Source organism: Macaca mulatta, chromosome 14, assembly GCF_049350105.2.
Source record: "Macaca mulatta isolate MMU2019108-1 chromosome 14, T2T-MMU8v2.0, whole genome shotgun sequence".
Lineage (NCBI taxonomy): Eukaryota > Metazoa > Chordata > Mammalia > Primates > Cercopithecidae > Macaca > Macaca mulatta.
The window spans coordinates 102,363,737-102,381,005 of NC_133419.1; the positions used below are offsets into that span (position 1 = coordinate 102,363,737).

Below are 17,269 nucleotides of genomic sequence, written 5' to 3' on the forward strand. Positions count from 1 at the left end.
ACGCCTGTTTTACAAGAAAATTCTACACTTTTAATTATATTGACTCTACTGTAAACTCACCCAAATTGTAGTATTTCACATTGTCTCCCAATGTTACTTTCGTCAAGTCCTTCAAAGTGTCATTTGCGTCAATGATGCTCTGGGCTTTGGAAGCATGCCAAAATGCCATGAATCTCGCAATGAATGATGCTGCAAAAATTGCTAACATACCAAAATCAAGCATATTCCACAACTCAAACAAATATTCCTTGGGGCCTTGAGTCCAAATTTCTTTACATTCAGCCCATATCATGCCTGTGTCAGAAAGGGGTTAAAATATCAATTCACTTGCATTCAGTCTTAGCTGTTCTTTAAAACAAAATATGTTTGAAAGGTCTCAGCCTGACATTACAAAACCCTTCAAAATTTGGCCCCAGCCTGCCGTCCCACCATAATTCCCATATCCTCACAAATATCATAGTCCAGAAATATCAGTGCATACCTGAAAGCAATTTGACAAAGTTCATTGAACACCTTAAAATAACAAATGTCCTGCTGATCAATTAATTCCACACATAAAAATATATTTAAAAGATGATTATTGTAGGATACTTTATAATAACCCAAACACACCCACACACTCAATAGAAGTAAAATGGAAGTGGGACTTCCACAGATGGAGTATTATGAAGCCATTTAATGTGATATTTTATTAATTACCATGGGACAGTGACCATGAGAATGTGCCTCAGTGACATCCAACTATAGGAATTTGATTGGTCACAGGCCTCACCTACTGTCTTCTGAAAACCATTGCCATTTTTGTCCAAGGCCATGTCTCCCCCAGACTGATCTCAGCCAATTACTGAGGTTACCTCTTCTTGGGAGACATGGGACTCTTCTGATGGCTGACTTTGGCTCAAGGATTTCATGACAGTCTTGCCAAGCTTTCCTTAGACTGTGTAAATATCTAGGATGCTTCTACTCAACCTTCCTGCCTTCTCTCTGTCCCTTGGGGTTTGACTTATATCCCTGCCTGAGAGCCTTTGAGACCTTTCTCAGCTTTCTCACCATTTCCTCTCACAAGAAATGTTCCTTAATAAAATTTCCATTTCCCTTAATAAACCTGTTGAACATTTCATCTTTGTGCCTGCTTCTTGGAGGACCTGGACTAACATACATTGCAAAAACCTTTATATTGTAATGCTAAGTAAAAATGTTTCAAATGTTATGTTATGATGTATGGTTTATATTTAAAACCAGCACAGTGAAAGCCTAGATGGGATGACACGAACTTATTAATAGTAGTTGCCTTTTTCTGGTGGAATTATTAATAGTACTGCCTATTTCTTCAAAATTTTAGTGTAGTATTTAGGAACACTGGATTTGAGGAATTTAGGTACACAGGCTACCATGGATTTGAGAATTTGTTCTTCCATTTGTCAGTTATGAAGTCTTTGATAAGGTATTTAAACTATCTAAAACTCAGGTTGTAAAATGGAAATGATATTGGTTCATTCCCGCTTCACTGGATTGTTATGAGCCTTAAACAAAATAGTTCATGTGAAATACACAGCTCAGTGTCTGGCACTTGGAAAAAATTATGACTAACGTTTACTGAGTGCTTACTATTTAAAATTTTCCACGATTGGCACATGTATGTTTTTCTTAATTTGAAGAATCCCGCTTTTTTAATTAAAAAGAAGTTGCTTTATCCCTATTAAGATACTCTACTCTGACATCCTGTCTCCTTCTGCAGCCATCTGGAGAAATACAACCCAAACTCCAACAACGGATCAAAACTTGTCTCCATCAAGAAGTCCTTCACAGCCTCGAGTTGAAATTAATCTTTTACTCTCAGCAACCACCTGCCTCAAATTCTCACACTGGTCCTAAATGTCAATCACAGAACCTGCTATACGAATAGCTGCAGAGCCCTGTGGGGATTAAGGAAACACCCCATCTCTAATCTCCAAGAGCACATCATGTGCCTTTTCTTAAAGCCAGTATTCAATGCAACATAGAAGACACGGATTTAAGAGAAGACTTCATTACTTATTTTGAGTTGTTTCAAGTTAAGAGGGGACTAGGATTGATTTAATATAAAATCTGGGGGATCAAATTTGTGACAGGAAATACGGCAGTTTTTTCCCCCCATTGTGGTCACCAGGTTCCTGTCAGCCTCACTAGGAGATGAGGATGGTGCAGAGTAACAAGCTTGGGGACTAAAGGGACATTTGAACTCATGCAGCCTAGTTTTCAAAACTTCCCTTCCTCTTGTTCCTCCCACTTCTCCATCTTCTTTTCTCTTTCTCTAAGAAGTAGAATTCGTGGCACAAATGATGTCTTCCTGAAGCTTAAAAACTAAAACAAGTAAGTGAGCTATTCTGCTCAAAGGAAAAGTTCCTGTCTCATTTGTCCTGAGGACCCCTGAGAGCTGCCAAGGAGAGTTTGAAATCCCGCATCAAGTCCAAGCTCACGGCAAGCAGGAGACTTCACAGGGATCAAGCCTCTGCTCATACAGATCTTGCGATAAGGTGCTTCGCTAATTCTGAAGGCTGCTCATCCCACTGTTGAATTTTCAGAATATTCCTTCAACGTGGATGCAGTGGTTCTATTTTTGCCCTCTAGAGAGGTAGCAAATGAGTCAGCTCCCTCTGCCTTCAAATTTATTTTTACAAAAAAACAACCAAAAAACCTACCTGTGTGCTCATTAAATCTGTTTTTCTCTAGCAGAGGCAGGTTAAACATGAAACTGAAGCTTCAAGATGTCTTTACGTGCCCAGGCTTCTTCTAAGTCCTCCCTTTGTCGTCTTTTTCTCTAAACGGGGCCCTCTGAATAAACAAGCCTCAGATTCCACTGGGTCTTACCCCATGCCTCACCCTCTAGGGTAAGCTTCCCCAGCGCCTCAAGTGCTGTTCTGAGAATGACTCACTCTCCAAACTGCTGTGGTGCTTGAAATGCTCCTTAGTTTGCCAACTGGCTGCACGGGGCACCCGGGGCCTGCAGATGTGGTCTGGCCATTGGGTAATTACTGCCCTCAACTGCCATCCTCTCCTTCTGTTGAAGAGTCAGCCCAGGACTGCATCTGCTTTCTCAGCAGCTCAGACTGACCATTAAGTAAGTGACAAGTGCTCCTAAGGCCCTTTTCACAAGTGTCTTCAAGCATGTCCGCCTCCCTGTGTTCTTGCTATACGTCCTCTCATTGATTTGAGCTCACTGTTCTGCCTTGTCAACATCTCCTGACACATCAGTTTTGTCGTTTAGCCTTTCAACTTTCTGTCAACTAAACATTAGATAAATCTGCTTTGTGACTAACAGTGTTGTCCTCTCCCTCAAGCCCACGTAACACACCCAACACCTCATCTAAGTAGGCCACTTCTTACTAACATTTCCAGAAAGTACAACAACTTTCTTTCAAGAATAACTTTAAAAAAAATACCAGTGTCAGAAACGGAACCAGGAATCTAACATATGCTACAAAAGCATCAGCTGTCCTGAGTTGTTCATTATTTTCCCTTTAAATAAACACTGTTAGCTAGTCTCTGAAGTCAAATACAAAGACTGGTGGGACAAAAGTTACAAGGAAATTGCTTTTGATTAAAGCCTCATTTAATATTCCCGCATTAGGTTTCTAAGTGAAAAAGGAAAAAATATATATAAAGTTTAAAATAAAACTCAGACGGCCGGGCACGGTGGCTCACGCCAGTAATCCCAGCATTTTGGGAGGCTGAGGTGAGTGGATCACCTGAGTTTGGGAGTTCCAGAGCAGCTGGACCAACATGGAGAAACCACGTCTTTATTAAAAATACAAAATTAGCCGGGTGTGGTGGTGCATGCCTGTAGTCCCAGCTACTCGGGAGGCTGAGACAGGAGAATTGCTTGAACCCGGGAGGTGGAGTCTGCGGTGAGCCAAGATCGCGCCATTGCACTCCAACCTGGGCAGCTAGTATGAAACTCCGTTTCAAAATAAATAAAATAAAAAATAAATAAAACTAAGACTAGTATGAGGAGGATAATTTATGGTAAAGAATAAAATGAACATGTTATATAAAACATAACTCACTGAACTCGTGCAGTCTAGTTGTTTTCAAAGCTTTTCATTCCTCCAGCCCCAGGCATGGTCTTCCTTCTGTATCCTCCCTCTTAGAGACTGTAGTCACTACCTACTGATCCAAGGCAGAACTAGCAGCTCCTCCCTTCTGATGTGCAGTAATCACCAAGTTGTTTGGGGTTTACCTTTTAGGGTGCTCTCAAGTTTATATGTATTTTTATATGTAAAATATAATATGTTCAATTTATTATTTGCCATAAATCATTCTCCTCATACCCCTCTATATAAAATTTAATTTTTAAAATTATTTACCCCTTATGGAAAATTTAATTTTTCAAAGTTTCATCTTGTCCTAAAACAGTCATGTTTTGCCTAATAGGAAATAGCACTCCTATGTAAAAGTGACATATAAACGCTTAGTGAAAAGTTGAATAATAATTATAATTTTCTGAAATTTCTTGAACATGTCCATCGTGCCAAGTGCTGTATTATTTACCTTACATATGCTAACACGTAAAAAATAAACTATGAGACATGGACTTTTAGTTTAATAAGATAAAGGCCATGCAAAAGTGATTGTTTATTCTTATTTTAAATCAGACATTAGAAGTGAAATATAATTTCTTTTTATAGCCTCATCAATTAAATTAGAAAAGAATTAGAATAAAATCAAAGCCATCTTCTGTGTCCAAGATTTATCATTACTTTGGTGATACAATTCACATTTTATGCCACTATCCATATTTTTCCGTAAAACATATCCAGGAAATGAAGTGATTTGAAAGTTTTGAATAACTCAAATGCTATTGAATTACATTTAAAATATTCCTATGGTAATTTGAAAAATGCTTCTTAATATTTTGATTGATCATCTCATCAAGCTCCAGCATGAAACCAAGAAGACATGTCCTGCCTTAGAAGTGATACAAAACTGACAATGCTTCTCCAGGTCCCTAAAGAGGGAGATGGGATGTTATGGGGGGAATGGAGAAGTCTATGGATTATTAAAGGATTTATATGAAAACCCCTGAGCCTAATTTTCTTTACATCTTACATATGTTAACCCGAGGTAGTTTTATGCATAGTCAGGGCCTTAAGTACCATCTGGATTGAGGATTGCTAGAACTTTACTCAAAACCCAAATACTCCCAGGGATCATACTTTATATTACTGAATGGACATTTCCACTTTGAAATTCCGTGGGCACTTCAAAGTCAATCATAACCTAAACTTTATCAGCTTTTCATTCCTCCAGTCCCAGGCATGGTCTTCCTTCTGTATTCTCCCTCTTAGAGACTGTAGTCACTACCTACTGATCCAAGGCAGAATCCACAGCTCTCCCTTCTGAGGTGCAATAATCACCAAGTTGTTTGGGGTTTACCTATTAGGGTGCTCTCAAGTCCTTTCCCCTAGCTCCTGAGTTCCAGGCCTCATCCTCCTAGCAGGGAGCACTTCCACTGAGTCTCAGCCTCTGGACTCTTTTAAGCCACCCTCTATTTCACAACCACTGTGACCTTTCTAAAACATGATCAGATCAGATCACCAATTGCTGAAAAGCATCCTCTAGCCATTTCTCCACCCTTATCTCCCATCACTCACATCCATAAATGCACCTTGACTCCTTCTCTGCCTAACTCATCATATTCCAAGTGTGCCAGGTGTTGCCGTAGTCTCACATCTCTAATGTTCCCATGCCTTGTAGTATCCTTGTCCCCCAAACAGGTCTAGTTAACATTCTCTTATCCTCAAAGTATCAAATTGAAGGTACTGTCCAGGAAGTTCTTCTTGCCCCCTCCACTTCACAGCCCACCTCAGATTTAGATACTCCCAATCTGTGTATGTTCATAATACCCCAATAACTCCTCAATTATAGCATTTGTCACCTTGAATTTTAATTATTGATTTACTTACTGACCTGCCTCCCAGACTTAACTTCCTTGAGCACAGGCACTATGTCTCATTCACTTTAGTATCCTCATTACTTAACAAAGGCACTTAACAGTCACTGGATTTATTTATTCATAAATGTCGAATTGAAATATCTTTCTTGTTTGTATTATATTTAATGCTACATGTACGATTGATTCTTAAGACAAATAGTATAGCAACTACGACCATATTCCTTCTCTTCCACTTACCACCCAGGAGTCCTAAAGAAAGTTACTGGATCCTTAGATAAATCCTATAAAACAGATGTGATTACACATTATAGATTAGAAAACTGAGGTGCAGAGAAATGATGTGATTTGATGTCTATAAAGTGCTTGGAATAATTCTTGGCACATAATAAATGTTCAATAAATGCAAGTGTCTATTAGCTTCAATTCCTGTCAAATCTCAATGTAAAATTGTGGTTGTGTTGAAGCTTGAAATCACAGCTATCTCTCGAAATATGAATGGCATAATAGCTTTGTGTCACTGGTGGGGTGTGATTGATAATATCCTGTTGGTTTTCTTCCTGGGTTTTCCTTGGAAATGCAAAAAAACGCACAGCATGTGAGAAGACTATGGCACCGATAATGAACCCAAGGAACTGTACTTTAAGAACACAAAGAAAATTATGATGTGCGGTGCATTGTATCATGCTGCATACATTTGTATAACTGATGTGTGAAAGAATCAGTGTCATTCAGTCCAACTGCTAAGACTGCAAAGAAAAAACATGACAGAAAATCAGTCTTTACCTATTACCCAGGATATAATGAGCATCTCCATCCATGAGAAGCAGGATGTTTTCATCCTGAACAGCTGTTTTGCATTATCTGTGCTGGTTTCATTAGGAAGGAGTTTTGTGCCTTCAAATCTGTCAGCTGCATTCATGACAAGCAGTCCCAGAAAAATGGTGAAGGAGGCTGCGTGTGCTACAAACTTCATGAATGGTCCACGCATTATCTTCCCCATCTGCCACAACACACACCAAAAGAAAATCTTAACTTTGTTTTGTACGCTTTGCAAAGCACACATACATACATGCAAGAATAAACATCTGCATATTCCAACCATCTCCTAATTGTCTATATTTATGCAATTCCTGATAGAGTAATATCTTTATGTTGTTATAAAATTTTGTTCACATTCCTTACCTACATGTGCTGATGTTCTTGATTAATAACGAAATACATGTGTTTTTCTAATAAACGATATTTAAATTCTTAAAATATATAATATTGTTGACAAAATATGGAGCATAATAATGTCAGCATTATTCATATAAAGCAACTAATTTAGTGGGCCTGAGGTATTGAGGAAGTGGCAATGAAAATATGAAACTGAGTCTACTTTGCAAGGTATAGAACCTTGGTGGGTGTCCTCACATATACTCCATTGACAGGCATGCAATTGAGGCCTGAGTGGATGTTGCTATTTTGGTGATCTTGTAAATGCAGTAAAAGTCATGAGTACCAAGAAGAGAACTCCCAAGTGAGGACAGGGCAGCAGGGCAGTTCCTATAATGTACTGGAACAATGTCCTGGAAGGACACTGGATTTAATGTCTAACATTTTAAGTTCAGGTTCCAGTTTCATTCCCTCATTAGCTGAGTGACAATGAGCACATTTCCTAAATTATGTGAAAACCAGATTCTTATATGAAATATGGGGACAATAAAAGCTAGTGTGCCTTTTATAGTATAAGATTAATTTCTGTCTAAGATGTACAGATCTTCACTTTGGCAGAGTGAGGATCTAGGATATGACTAAGGGGTCTGGACATCCTCTGAAATGAACAAAACTCAAACTGTGTGCACAGTTTCCCCCGCCCTTTAGAAGATGGTCCATAGCTTTCAACAGCTTTTCAAATGAGTTTATTACCACAGAAAACTTTACAAACTAATAAAATGCAACCAACACTTAGTTGGCACTCTTTTAAGTGCTTTACACTGTTAACTTGTAATCATTACAACAATTCAAAAGGGTAGATGCCCTCAAATGCCCACTTTGGATGAAGAAACTGAGGAAGTGAGGTCAAGAAAGTTGTTCAAGGTCACATATCTCATAAGTGGTAGAGCTGGAACTTGGACCCAGGCATTCTTGTCCCTAACTTAATACTTCTATTTGGTTTACAGAATAATTTCATACTTTCTCATCAATGGGCCTACATATGTAAATTATTAGGAATTATCTTTTAAGACTCGGAAAAGATAAATGCTATCATGGAAGGAAAACAATTGGTGTTCTCTATTTCCATAACTTTATTTGTCTATATGGTTTTCAAAATAATAAAACTTAGAGCTGGAACCAATTAACTTATCTTGACATTCTGAATGTTAGGCCAGAAACAGGAGATATTGTATTGTATCTCTCTCTCTCTCTCTCATGCTGTGTGTGTGTGTGTGTGTGTGTGTGTGTGTGTGTGTGTGTGTGCAGTTGTCCCTAGGTATCCATGAGGGATTGGTTCCAGGTCCTTCCATGGATACTAAACTCTGAGGCTACTCACGTTCCTGATATAAAATCATAATATTTACAAATAACCTAGGCATATCTTCCCATATACTTTAATACTGAGATTACTTATAATTTATCGTGTAAATGCTATGTAAATTTTTGTTATACATTTTTAAATTGACATATATTTGTACATATTTATGGAGGGTACGCAGTGATGTGTCAATACATACAACATATAGTGATTAGATCAGGGTAATTAGCGTAGCCATCATCTCAAACATCTATCATTTCTTTGTGTTGAGAATATTCAATATCCTGTTCATAGAATAATGCCAAAAGAAGTCTCTACCTGTTCAGCACAGACACAATTGTTTTCAAATGTTTTCAATCTGTGGTTTGTTAAATCTACAGATGCAGAACCCACAGTTACAGAGGGCCAAAGAATAGACATAGACACATAGACACACACACACACACACACACACACACAGTTTTAAGCCAATAGATTCTAGGATTGCAGAGCCAATCCAAAGTTACTTTGTAAAAATTTGCTGTAAAAAAAATGCTTAGATACTATCACCTATGGAATTGATTTAAATTTTTTTTTTTTTTTTAAGATCCTTTTAAAATCTAACTCTCAAGTAATCAAATGATGGCAAAATTAAAACAAATGGTAGAAAAAGTAAGTTTGATTTTCTTCTATTGTCCTTTGCTATTTTTCTTTTTAAATATAAACAGTTAAAAATAAACATCAATGTTATATTTCCATGATGTGTTATACATAAAATTTTAATTCTATAATGTTTTATGTATGATTTGTTTTAACTGTGTATTAAAGTTATTGCAGGAATCCATATCTATCTCATGGGAAAATCCATTATAAATCCTAAACTATTTCTTTTTAAATTCTCAATTTATTTGACTGTTTGGGGAAAACTGGGATTAGAGGCAATGACTGTTAGTGAAATTCATGAAAATGTTATTTATCACCTGCCTGGTTACAGGAAGAATGAGAAGCAGCTTTCAAGGACATCATACAGTAGAGCATAAGTTAAAATAGAACCAAATAAATAACAAATAGAAAACATGAGGTTGGGGACATAAAATGGAGTTGAAATAAAGCTATCTACATTATTGATATCTGAAAACTCTGGAACCTTAGTTTAACTGTCCCGAACACCTCTAAAGTCAATCTTCAGTTTTCAGGGCAAGGTGTCTGATCTGTGTGCCTGGCCCCTACCTGGCTTCCCTTCTTCCTCCACTGGCCTACTGACCTTTACATAATATTACTCTTCCTTTATTTTATTCTAAAGGGAGTGTCAATCCAGGCATCTTCTTCTGCTTACTAAAAGTCTTAGGGTATTTTTAGGTTTGTTTGTTGGTGTTTTCTTGTTTTGTTTTGTTTTAACAATCAAACAAAAAGCTGGTTGCCTAGAAACTAAAATGGGCATGTTTGAAACCTCATAGCCTTTATTTTTCTTACAAAGGTTGAGAATTATATTTCTCTTTAAACTGAGGGAGATTTTGGCATCTCTCACTAGACTTTAGGAATTGAAGTGAGTTATCCTTTTTAGTAAGATTTGCCATCTATATACTCTGGGATATAGACAAATTTCCAAAAAATAATCGTAAAGGAGGAGAGCTAGATGAAGAAATTGAACAACTGATGTACCTGGAAAATTACTGAGGGTAAGCATTGAAATAAATACTTGTCTTTAAATATTATATGTCAGACTCTTTTTAGGTGTTTATTGATGACTAAATACCTAGCTACTCAACACCACATAGAAATGAAAAAGGTTGAGACCTCCTTAAACTAAAATGATTTGTAATTGCAGTGTGACTATTCTTATTATAATGAACAAAAACAAGTGATGTTTGGATTACAGTAGAAGAAAGAGGGCAAGTAAAAACAAAAGGGATTTCAGAAAGGGGAAAAAAGAACATCAACTTTTGTTTCCTATAGCAAAATCAACTTTAAACAGAAATGGGGACTCAGTCACAGTGCATAGGCCTGCAATTTGATCTTATTGATGTTCACGGATATATTGGAAAATCCAAAATTTTTAAAATAAATTTGGAATAAAAGCACCAATTTAGCTGAAGCAATCTCCTCCCACAAAAAAATCCTGTGGCCTGTAAAGCATATTTATGTTCATTACAAATGGAAAACTGTAAAATAGATTTTATCATCATGACTCAAAGGATAAAAACAGTAAAATAGGTATTGGATAGGAGAAAAAAATACCTTGACAATGTCCTTTTAATTTGATTATTTGCCTCAATGTTCATAAACGAGGATGGAAAACAGATGCCAGAAAGAAATATGGCCAGGGAAGAAGAAATAGTAAAGGAAATCAGTTTAATTAGAATTCAATCAAAATTTAAGAAATATGTAACTCTAAGGACTGCCAAAAATAGTCTGTGTCAAAGCACCAGACACTCTGGAATACATTATGCTTTCGAACACACTGGTTATAGAAAAGGAAAATTATTCAGTTTAGGAAAGAGATTATAATTTAACTGGTCACAGAATGAGAACAGGGATAATTCAAAAACTCCCCCTATTTTAATTCAGTTTAAATCTCGGATGACTCAGGAAATATAAGGAGAAGAAGAAGAAAGAGACTACCTACATAGATATAACTCATGTTCTAGGGAAATACATTTAGAAATGTATTTGTCTAAATTTAAGGGGTACCAGTGCAATTTTGTTACACGAATATACTGCATAGTGGTGAAGTCCTGGCTTTTAGTGTACCAGTCACTCAAATAATATGCACTGTACCCATTAAATAATGTGTCGCCACCTGTCCCTGTTCTGAGCCCCCACTTTTCTAAGTCTCTGATGTCTATCATTCCACACTCCATGTCCATGTACACACATTATTTTTCCAGGCAAAATCTGTCATTTCTAGTAAAAAGGGGAAAAATTTCAACTTTCTAGATGAAAATCTGTACTATAGATGTCATTTCTAGTAAATTGCACTATTTTCATTTTATGTTCTTCATTTATATTTTACGTATCTAAGATACCAAATTTTGGCCTTATATATTTTAAGGGGCAAATGTCTATGATGATGGATTTTACTCTCATGAGAAAAACGTCCAGTTTCCTGTAGTTCCTATCATCATCACTAGAAATAATTAGGATGTTTCCACTGTCTAAAAGGCTTTGCACAAGCTTTCTAGCATGAGTCATTTTGAACGGTCCTTATATGGCTAAAACACCAAAAATATGACAAAGTAATTAGAAAACAATATGTTAGTAATGGTGATGTTTGTGTTTGCGCCCACATATTACAGATGTTTGAAAATGAATCATGCCCATGTGTAAGCACTGGAAGTAACCCAACTGATAGTTCTTTCTACATAGCACATTAATAGATGGTCCAGCAGACATTTAGCCACTAAGCTTCAGATTTATTTCAATCTGCCTCTCCGAGTTCAACAGATCCAGAAATGTGGCTTCAAAAACATAAAGAATAGGCTTGTTAGCAGGACACAAATTTCTCCACTTGTTAACAGAATAATAGGTCAATATTTCTCAAACCTGTCCTGTCACGCTAATGAAAGGCTAGATCCATCTGAGCATAGCATTTTTACCAAAGCATGGGTAGATAGCTTTTGCTAAGAAAATAGGCTATTTTTGCTCTCAGGCTCTGGTGTACTTAGTCCCTAATATATATATATATATATATTCTTTACTGAAACAAGTATTACACTAGTATTTACATGACTGCCTTTGATTTAAGATTTATCTGGTCATATTAGCTAAAATAAATACAAGACAAAACTTTCATCTCAATTTTTTCCAGAGGAGAAACAGAAAAAGTTTTCATCTTTTAGGATGTCATTTGAAATATATGCTCAATGGTACTATGACCTCATTAAGAAATATAAAAGTATATGCATGGATGTACATAGAGAAAAGAGTAAAAGGAAATAAACTAATATAGTTACTGAGTTTCCTTTCATACATTAACAGTGGTGATATTACAGGTGAATTTTATCTTTTCCATTTTTTTGTTTCCTATAGCAAACATGTATTATTTTATGACAATAAAAGCAAGAAAATTATTTAAGCCCAAACAGGAGTTATTTTATAATATTAAAAACAATAAAGACTACTGAAACTCAACTATAATTCCTTAAATTTTCACTCTGAAGGTAAGTTTTTTTCCCCACTTAAGACATTCTTCTAGTAGATAATAGAGGTGTAGGCTTCACATACATACCTTGCTGCATGGAGCAAACCAGTAAATGAGAGCCAAGAAGGGCAGTCCAATGGCAACAGCAAGGACCACAAGGAACTTGACCGCCATTGTCTGCTGTCGTAAACCAGAAAGATTCTCATACCAAATGGAGAGAAGTTGCTGTTGGCAGTTTGGATGAGCTACAAACTAGCAGGGAAGTGACAAAACATTTAAGTTTGATTAAAGAAAGGTTCAGCATAAATGATTTTCATGTGTTCTAATAGTTCCATGCTTTCCAATGAAATATATTGTTAGAATTAAAGAGCAAACATAAAACATCAAATTAACAGGCAACAAGCAAATGGGAAAAGGTTCTAATATGTTTTACATAAATTTGAAGATTCCAATTTATCAAGCTTTTCCTTTATAACAAACAAGCTTTCTTTCAAAGCACAGAAAAATTTTTAATGGATTATAAAAAGATTAATCTACATTTTATGTAGAGCTCTTATGATTATATAGTTTTTCATCTAGAAAGAGATCATATTAACTCAGGTGCCTAAATACTTTTTTAAAAATATCACCTTTCCTGCATTGACCTACAATGTCACACAGTTAATACTAAATTCCCATTTGTATATGGGTCTGTTTCTGGACTGCCTATTTTATTCTATTGATCTCTCCTTTTATTCTTGTGCCAAGAACTCTTTCAATTAAGAAGACTTAAATTTTCAATATTTATTTTTTGAGGGAATCTTTAAATTCTCATGTATTTATTTTTACAACTGAAACATACATATGGCAGAGTTATTTAATATACAAAAAGCAATATCCCAAAATAAAAATTGGTAAAGATATTAAAAAGTTACAATATTTAATATTAATATAAAATATGACAAAGGGCAGGTTATATAAAAGAACTACAAGTGACTCTTAAGGGTGATTAACCTCAAAGACAGTTTGAGAGGTAGGTAGAAAACGGAGTTAAGTCTAAAACAAGATAGAATGTTTATCTACTCAGAATGGTAAAGTTAGATAAAACCCACTGTGGGTGGAAGAAATAGGCCCTGTCACACACTCTTGGTGTTTATGGAAACTGGTACATCATTTTTGAAGGGAAACCTAGCAAATGTTTGGAAACCTAAAAATAAAAATTGACATATTAATTCCACATCTAAGAATTTTTGTTTACAAGTAAAAGTCATGCAAGTAAGCAAGCTATATGAACAAATGTTTACTGTATAAAAAATAAATAAAAATCTAATAACAAAAATCTGAAAATTATAATAAACATCCCTAAATAGTAAACAGATGTGAATATAATGAGATAACAATACAACCTTTAAAAAGATAAAGTGGACATTTATTGACTGTAATGTAAAGTTATCCAAGAAAGAAATTTGTGTATAGAAACATAACAATGGTTCATTATTCTCCCTTCAGAACTGGAAAAATTGGGAGGAAACATGTTTATACTATTTGAAAACTTACCATAAGCATATGTTACTTTTATTAGAAAAACCTACCTTTAAAAGCTATCTATCTATCTATCTATCTATCTATCTATCTATCTATCTATCTATCTATCTATCTATCTATCTATTTTGAGAGAGAGTCTCGCTCTGTCACCCAGCCTGGAGTACAGTGACATGATCTTGGCTCACTGCAACCTCTGCCTCCAGAGTTCAAGTGATCCTCCCACCTCAGCCTCCCTAGTAGCTGAGACTGTAGGTGCATGCCACCACACCCAGCTAATTTTTGTAGTTTTAGTAGAGACGGGGTTTCACTACGTTGCCTAGGCTGGTCTCCAACTCCTGACTTCAAGTGATCCACTCGCCTCTGCCTCCCAAAGAGCTGGGATTACAGGCATGAGCCATTGTGCCCGGCCAGCTTTTTAAAAGATACCTCACATAATCTAAGAAAGAAGAGAATGGGACCAATGCTTGAAGACGGAGACTAAAAATATTTCACAAATAAAAATGCAGCTGGTGGAAAGTCTAATGTGGCAAAGAAGGAATTGAAGGCATTATTGGAAAACAGGAAGAAATGGGAAAATGGAATTGAGTCTCAAATAATGATGTTCCTGTCTTATAACAAATGTTTTAGAATTTGGATTCATAAAGTCATTGTTATATCATTAGCCCAGTCAAAGAAAGTGGCAATCCCTGTAAGGTTCTACATAAATACGTCCAGATTTTAAAGACGACTGGCATTTAGTGTAGGTAAAGTACCTCACAACTAGTATAGATGCTTATGATTTGTTAGAGAATCTGCCTAGTGCAACTGTTAGAAAATCCCGGCCGGGCACTGTGCCTCACGCCTGTAATCCCAGCACTTTGGGAGGCTGAGGTGGGCGGATCAGGAGGTCAGGAATTGGAGACCAGCCTAGGCAACGTAGTGAAACCCCGTCTTTACTAAAAATACAAAAAATCAGCTGGGCACTGTGGTGGGCGCCTGTAGTCCCAGCTACTCGGGAGGCCGAGGCAGGAGAATGGCGTGAACTCAGAAGGCGGAGCTTGAAGTGAGCCGAGATCGCACTACTGTACTCCAGCCTGGGCAACAGAGCGAGACTCCGTCTCAAAAAACAAAACAAAACAAAAAAAAAAAAAAGAAAAGAAAAGAAAGAAAAAAGTAAATCCCAGCTTAATCTAAAAATATCAACCCTTTATCCTTATTTAGCACTAACAAGAACCAAAATAATGTAAATAGGCTTCATGCCTGACCTTACTTTTTTTACTTCATATTTAATGGCAAGTTTTAAACGGCTGAGATTTGGGCGACCGTGATCACCACTCTGGAGAGTTTCAACATCCCCATTCAGAATGGCCTCGACTTCTTCAGTGTTTCTGCACAGATCAAGGAGTCCGACAACAAAGTCTTTGCACTGCATTGACAGTTTTTTGTAGTCATTCTAAGAAAGACAAAGCAAAACAAAAGCAATAATGGAGAATAGCTCGTTTTACTATGCTTCAGAGACTTGAAGGATTTTACACTTCAGGGGAAACATTCTACTTTTTTTTTTTTTTTTTTTTTTTTTTTTTTTTTTTGAGACGGAGTCTCACTCTATCGCCCAGGCTGGAGTGCAATGGCGCGATCTCGGCTTACTGCAAGCTCCGCCTCCCGGGTTCACGCCATTCTCCTGCCTCAGCCTCCAGAGTAGCTGGGACTACAGGCGCCTGCCACCACGTCTGGCTAATTTTTGTATTTTTAGTGGAGACGGGGTTTCACCGTGTTAGCCAGGATGGTCTCGATCTCCTGACCTCATGATCCGCCCGCCTTGGCCTCCCAAAAGTGCTAGGATTACAGGCGTGAGCCACCGCACCCGAGAAACATTCCATCTTTAGTTTTACTGTTCATTTATCATATTTCAATTGCAGTTTCTGCTGACCTCTAAAATATTTTAGCACATGAAGATTTTCTTCATACCCTCAAAAAGGAAATTTATCTAAAGCATAATCAAAGTTATTTAAAAAGGAGTATGCTGGCCAGGTGTGGTGGCTCCCGCCTGTAATCCCCTCACTTTGGGAGGCTGAAGTGGGCAGATCACTTGAGCCCAGAAGTTGGAGACCAGCCTGAGCAACAGGGCAAAACCCTGTCTCTAAGCATTAGGAGATATACCTAATGTAAATGATGAGTTAATCGGTGCAGCACACCAACATGGCACATGTATACATATGTAACAAACCTGCACGTTGTGCACATGTACCCTAGAACTTAAAGTATAATTTTTAAAAAATACAGAAAAAATTAGCCATGAGTGGTGGTGTGTTCCTGTAGTCCCAGCTACTCAGGAGGCTGAGATGGGAGGATCACCCGGGCAGGTTGAGGCTGCAGTGATCCATGATTGTGCCACTGCCACTCCAGCCTGGGCAATAAAGCGAGACCCTGTCTCCAAAAAAAAAAAAAAAAAAAAGAGTATGGTGTACCAAACTCACCTATTGATTCAGAAGAAATAAAAAATAACCAACTTTTTCCACAGCATGATCATAGGACCTCTGCACATATCATCTCCTTCATGGGCACAACTTCATCAGTTAGGCATGCAATATACATTTAATAGGTCTTTGGAAGACCTTGTAAACTGTGTTAGTAAACTTGAGAAGCATAGAACATTTGGAAAGTTTCCAGAGAAGAGCAAGTACATGTCTATTTAACAGATTTTAATTGAAGAACTTTGTATGGCAGGCACAGCCTCAAAAGATGAAATCTAGACACAGAGTCTGCAATTTGAGACTCATCTCTTTAGAGAAAAGAAAGTTTAATGAAACACTGTTGTAGTTTTGTAGTTTGCTGCTGATGACCTAATACTCAATTGGGAAGACTTAAATTGTGCAGGTCACATTCAGATTACCATAAACTCATGTCATGCTTCTATATGGCATCATTTTACATCTTCATTCATGCCTTTCTAACATTTCCTCCCTCTATTTTCTTACACTAAGACCACCTATAACTAAATGCTAATCAAGAAAGCCTATTAGCAGGGGTGTTCAATCTTTTGGCTTCCCTGGGCTACATTGGAAGAAGAATTGTCTTGGGCCACACATAAAACACACTAACACTAATGATAGCTGATGAACTTAAAACATTTTCACAAAGAAATCTCACAATGTTTTTAGAAAATTTACAAATTTGTGTTGAGCTGCATTCAAAA

The 17,269-nt window shown here is 36.9% G+C and overlaps 1 protein-coding gene and 1 long non-coding RNA gene across 3 annotated transcripts in view; one reads left to right on the forward strand and one right to left on the reverse strand.

Annotated features, from left to right (window-relative positions):
• The window catches only part of LOC144334598 (uncharacterized), a 229,985-nt gene extending 224,933 nt beyond the window's left edge, over positions 1–5,052 (forward strand). Inside the window, exon 5 of the long non-coding RNA XR_013404560.1 lies at positions 1,739–5,052. This is a non-coding gene — a long non-coding RNA (uncharacterized LOC144334598). The remainder of the gene's footprint in view (positions 1–1,738) is intronic.
• The window catches only part of TRPC6 (transient receptor potential cation channel subfamily C member 6), a 134,253-nt gene that overhangs the window by 27,790 nt on the left and 89,194 nt on the right, over positions 1–17,269 (reverse strand). For both annotated transcript variants that reach the window (XM_015115535.3, XM_077964912.1), the window contains exons 3-6: positions 15,344–15,526; positions 12,658–12,822; positions 6,719–6,935; positions 61–294 (exon numbers count right to left, since the gene is read on the reverse strand). In XM_015115535.3, the coding sequence (XP_014971021.2) occupies positions 61–294; positions 6,719–6,935; positions 12,658–12,822; positions 15,344–15,526 (799 nt within the window). The remainder of the gene's footprint in view (positions 1–60; positions 295–6,718; positions 6,936–12,657; positions 12,823–15,343; positions 15,527–17,269) is intronic.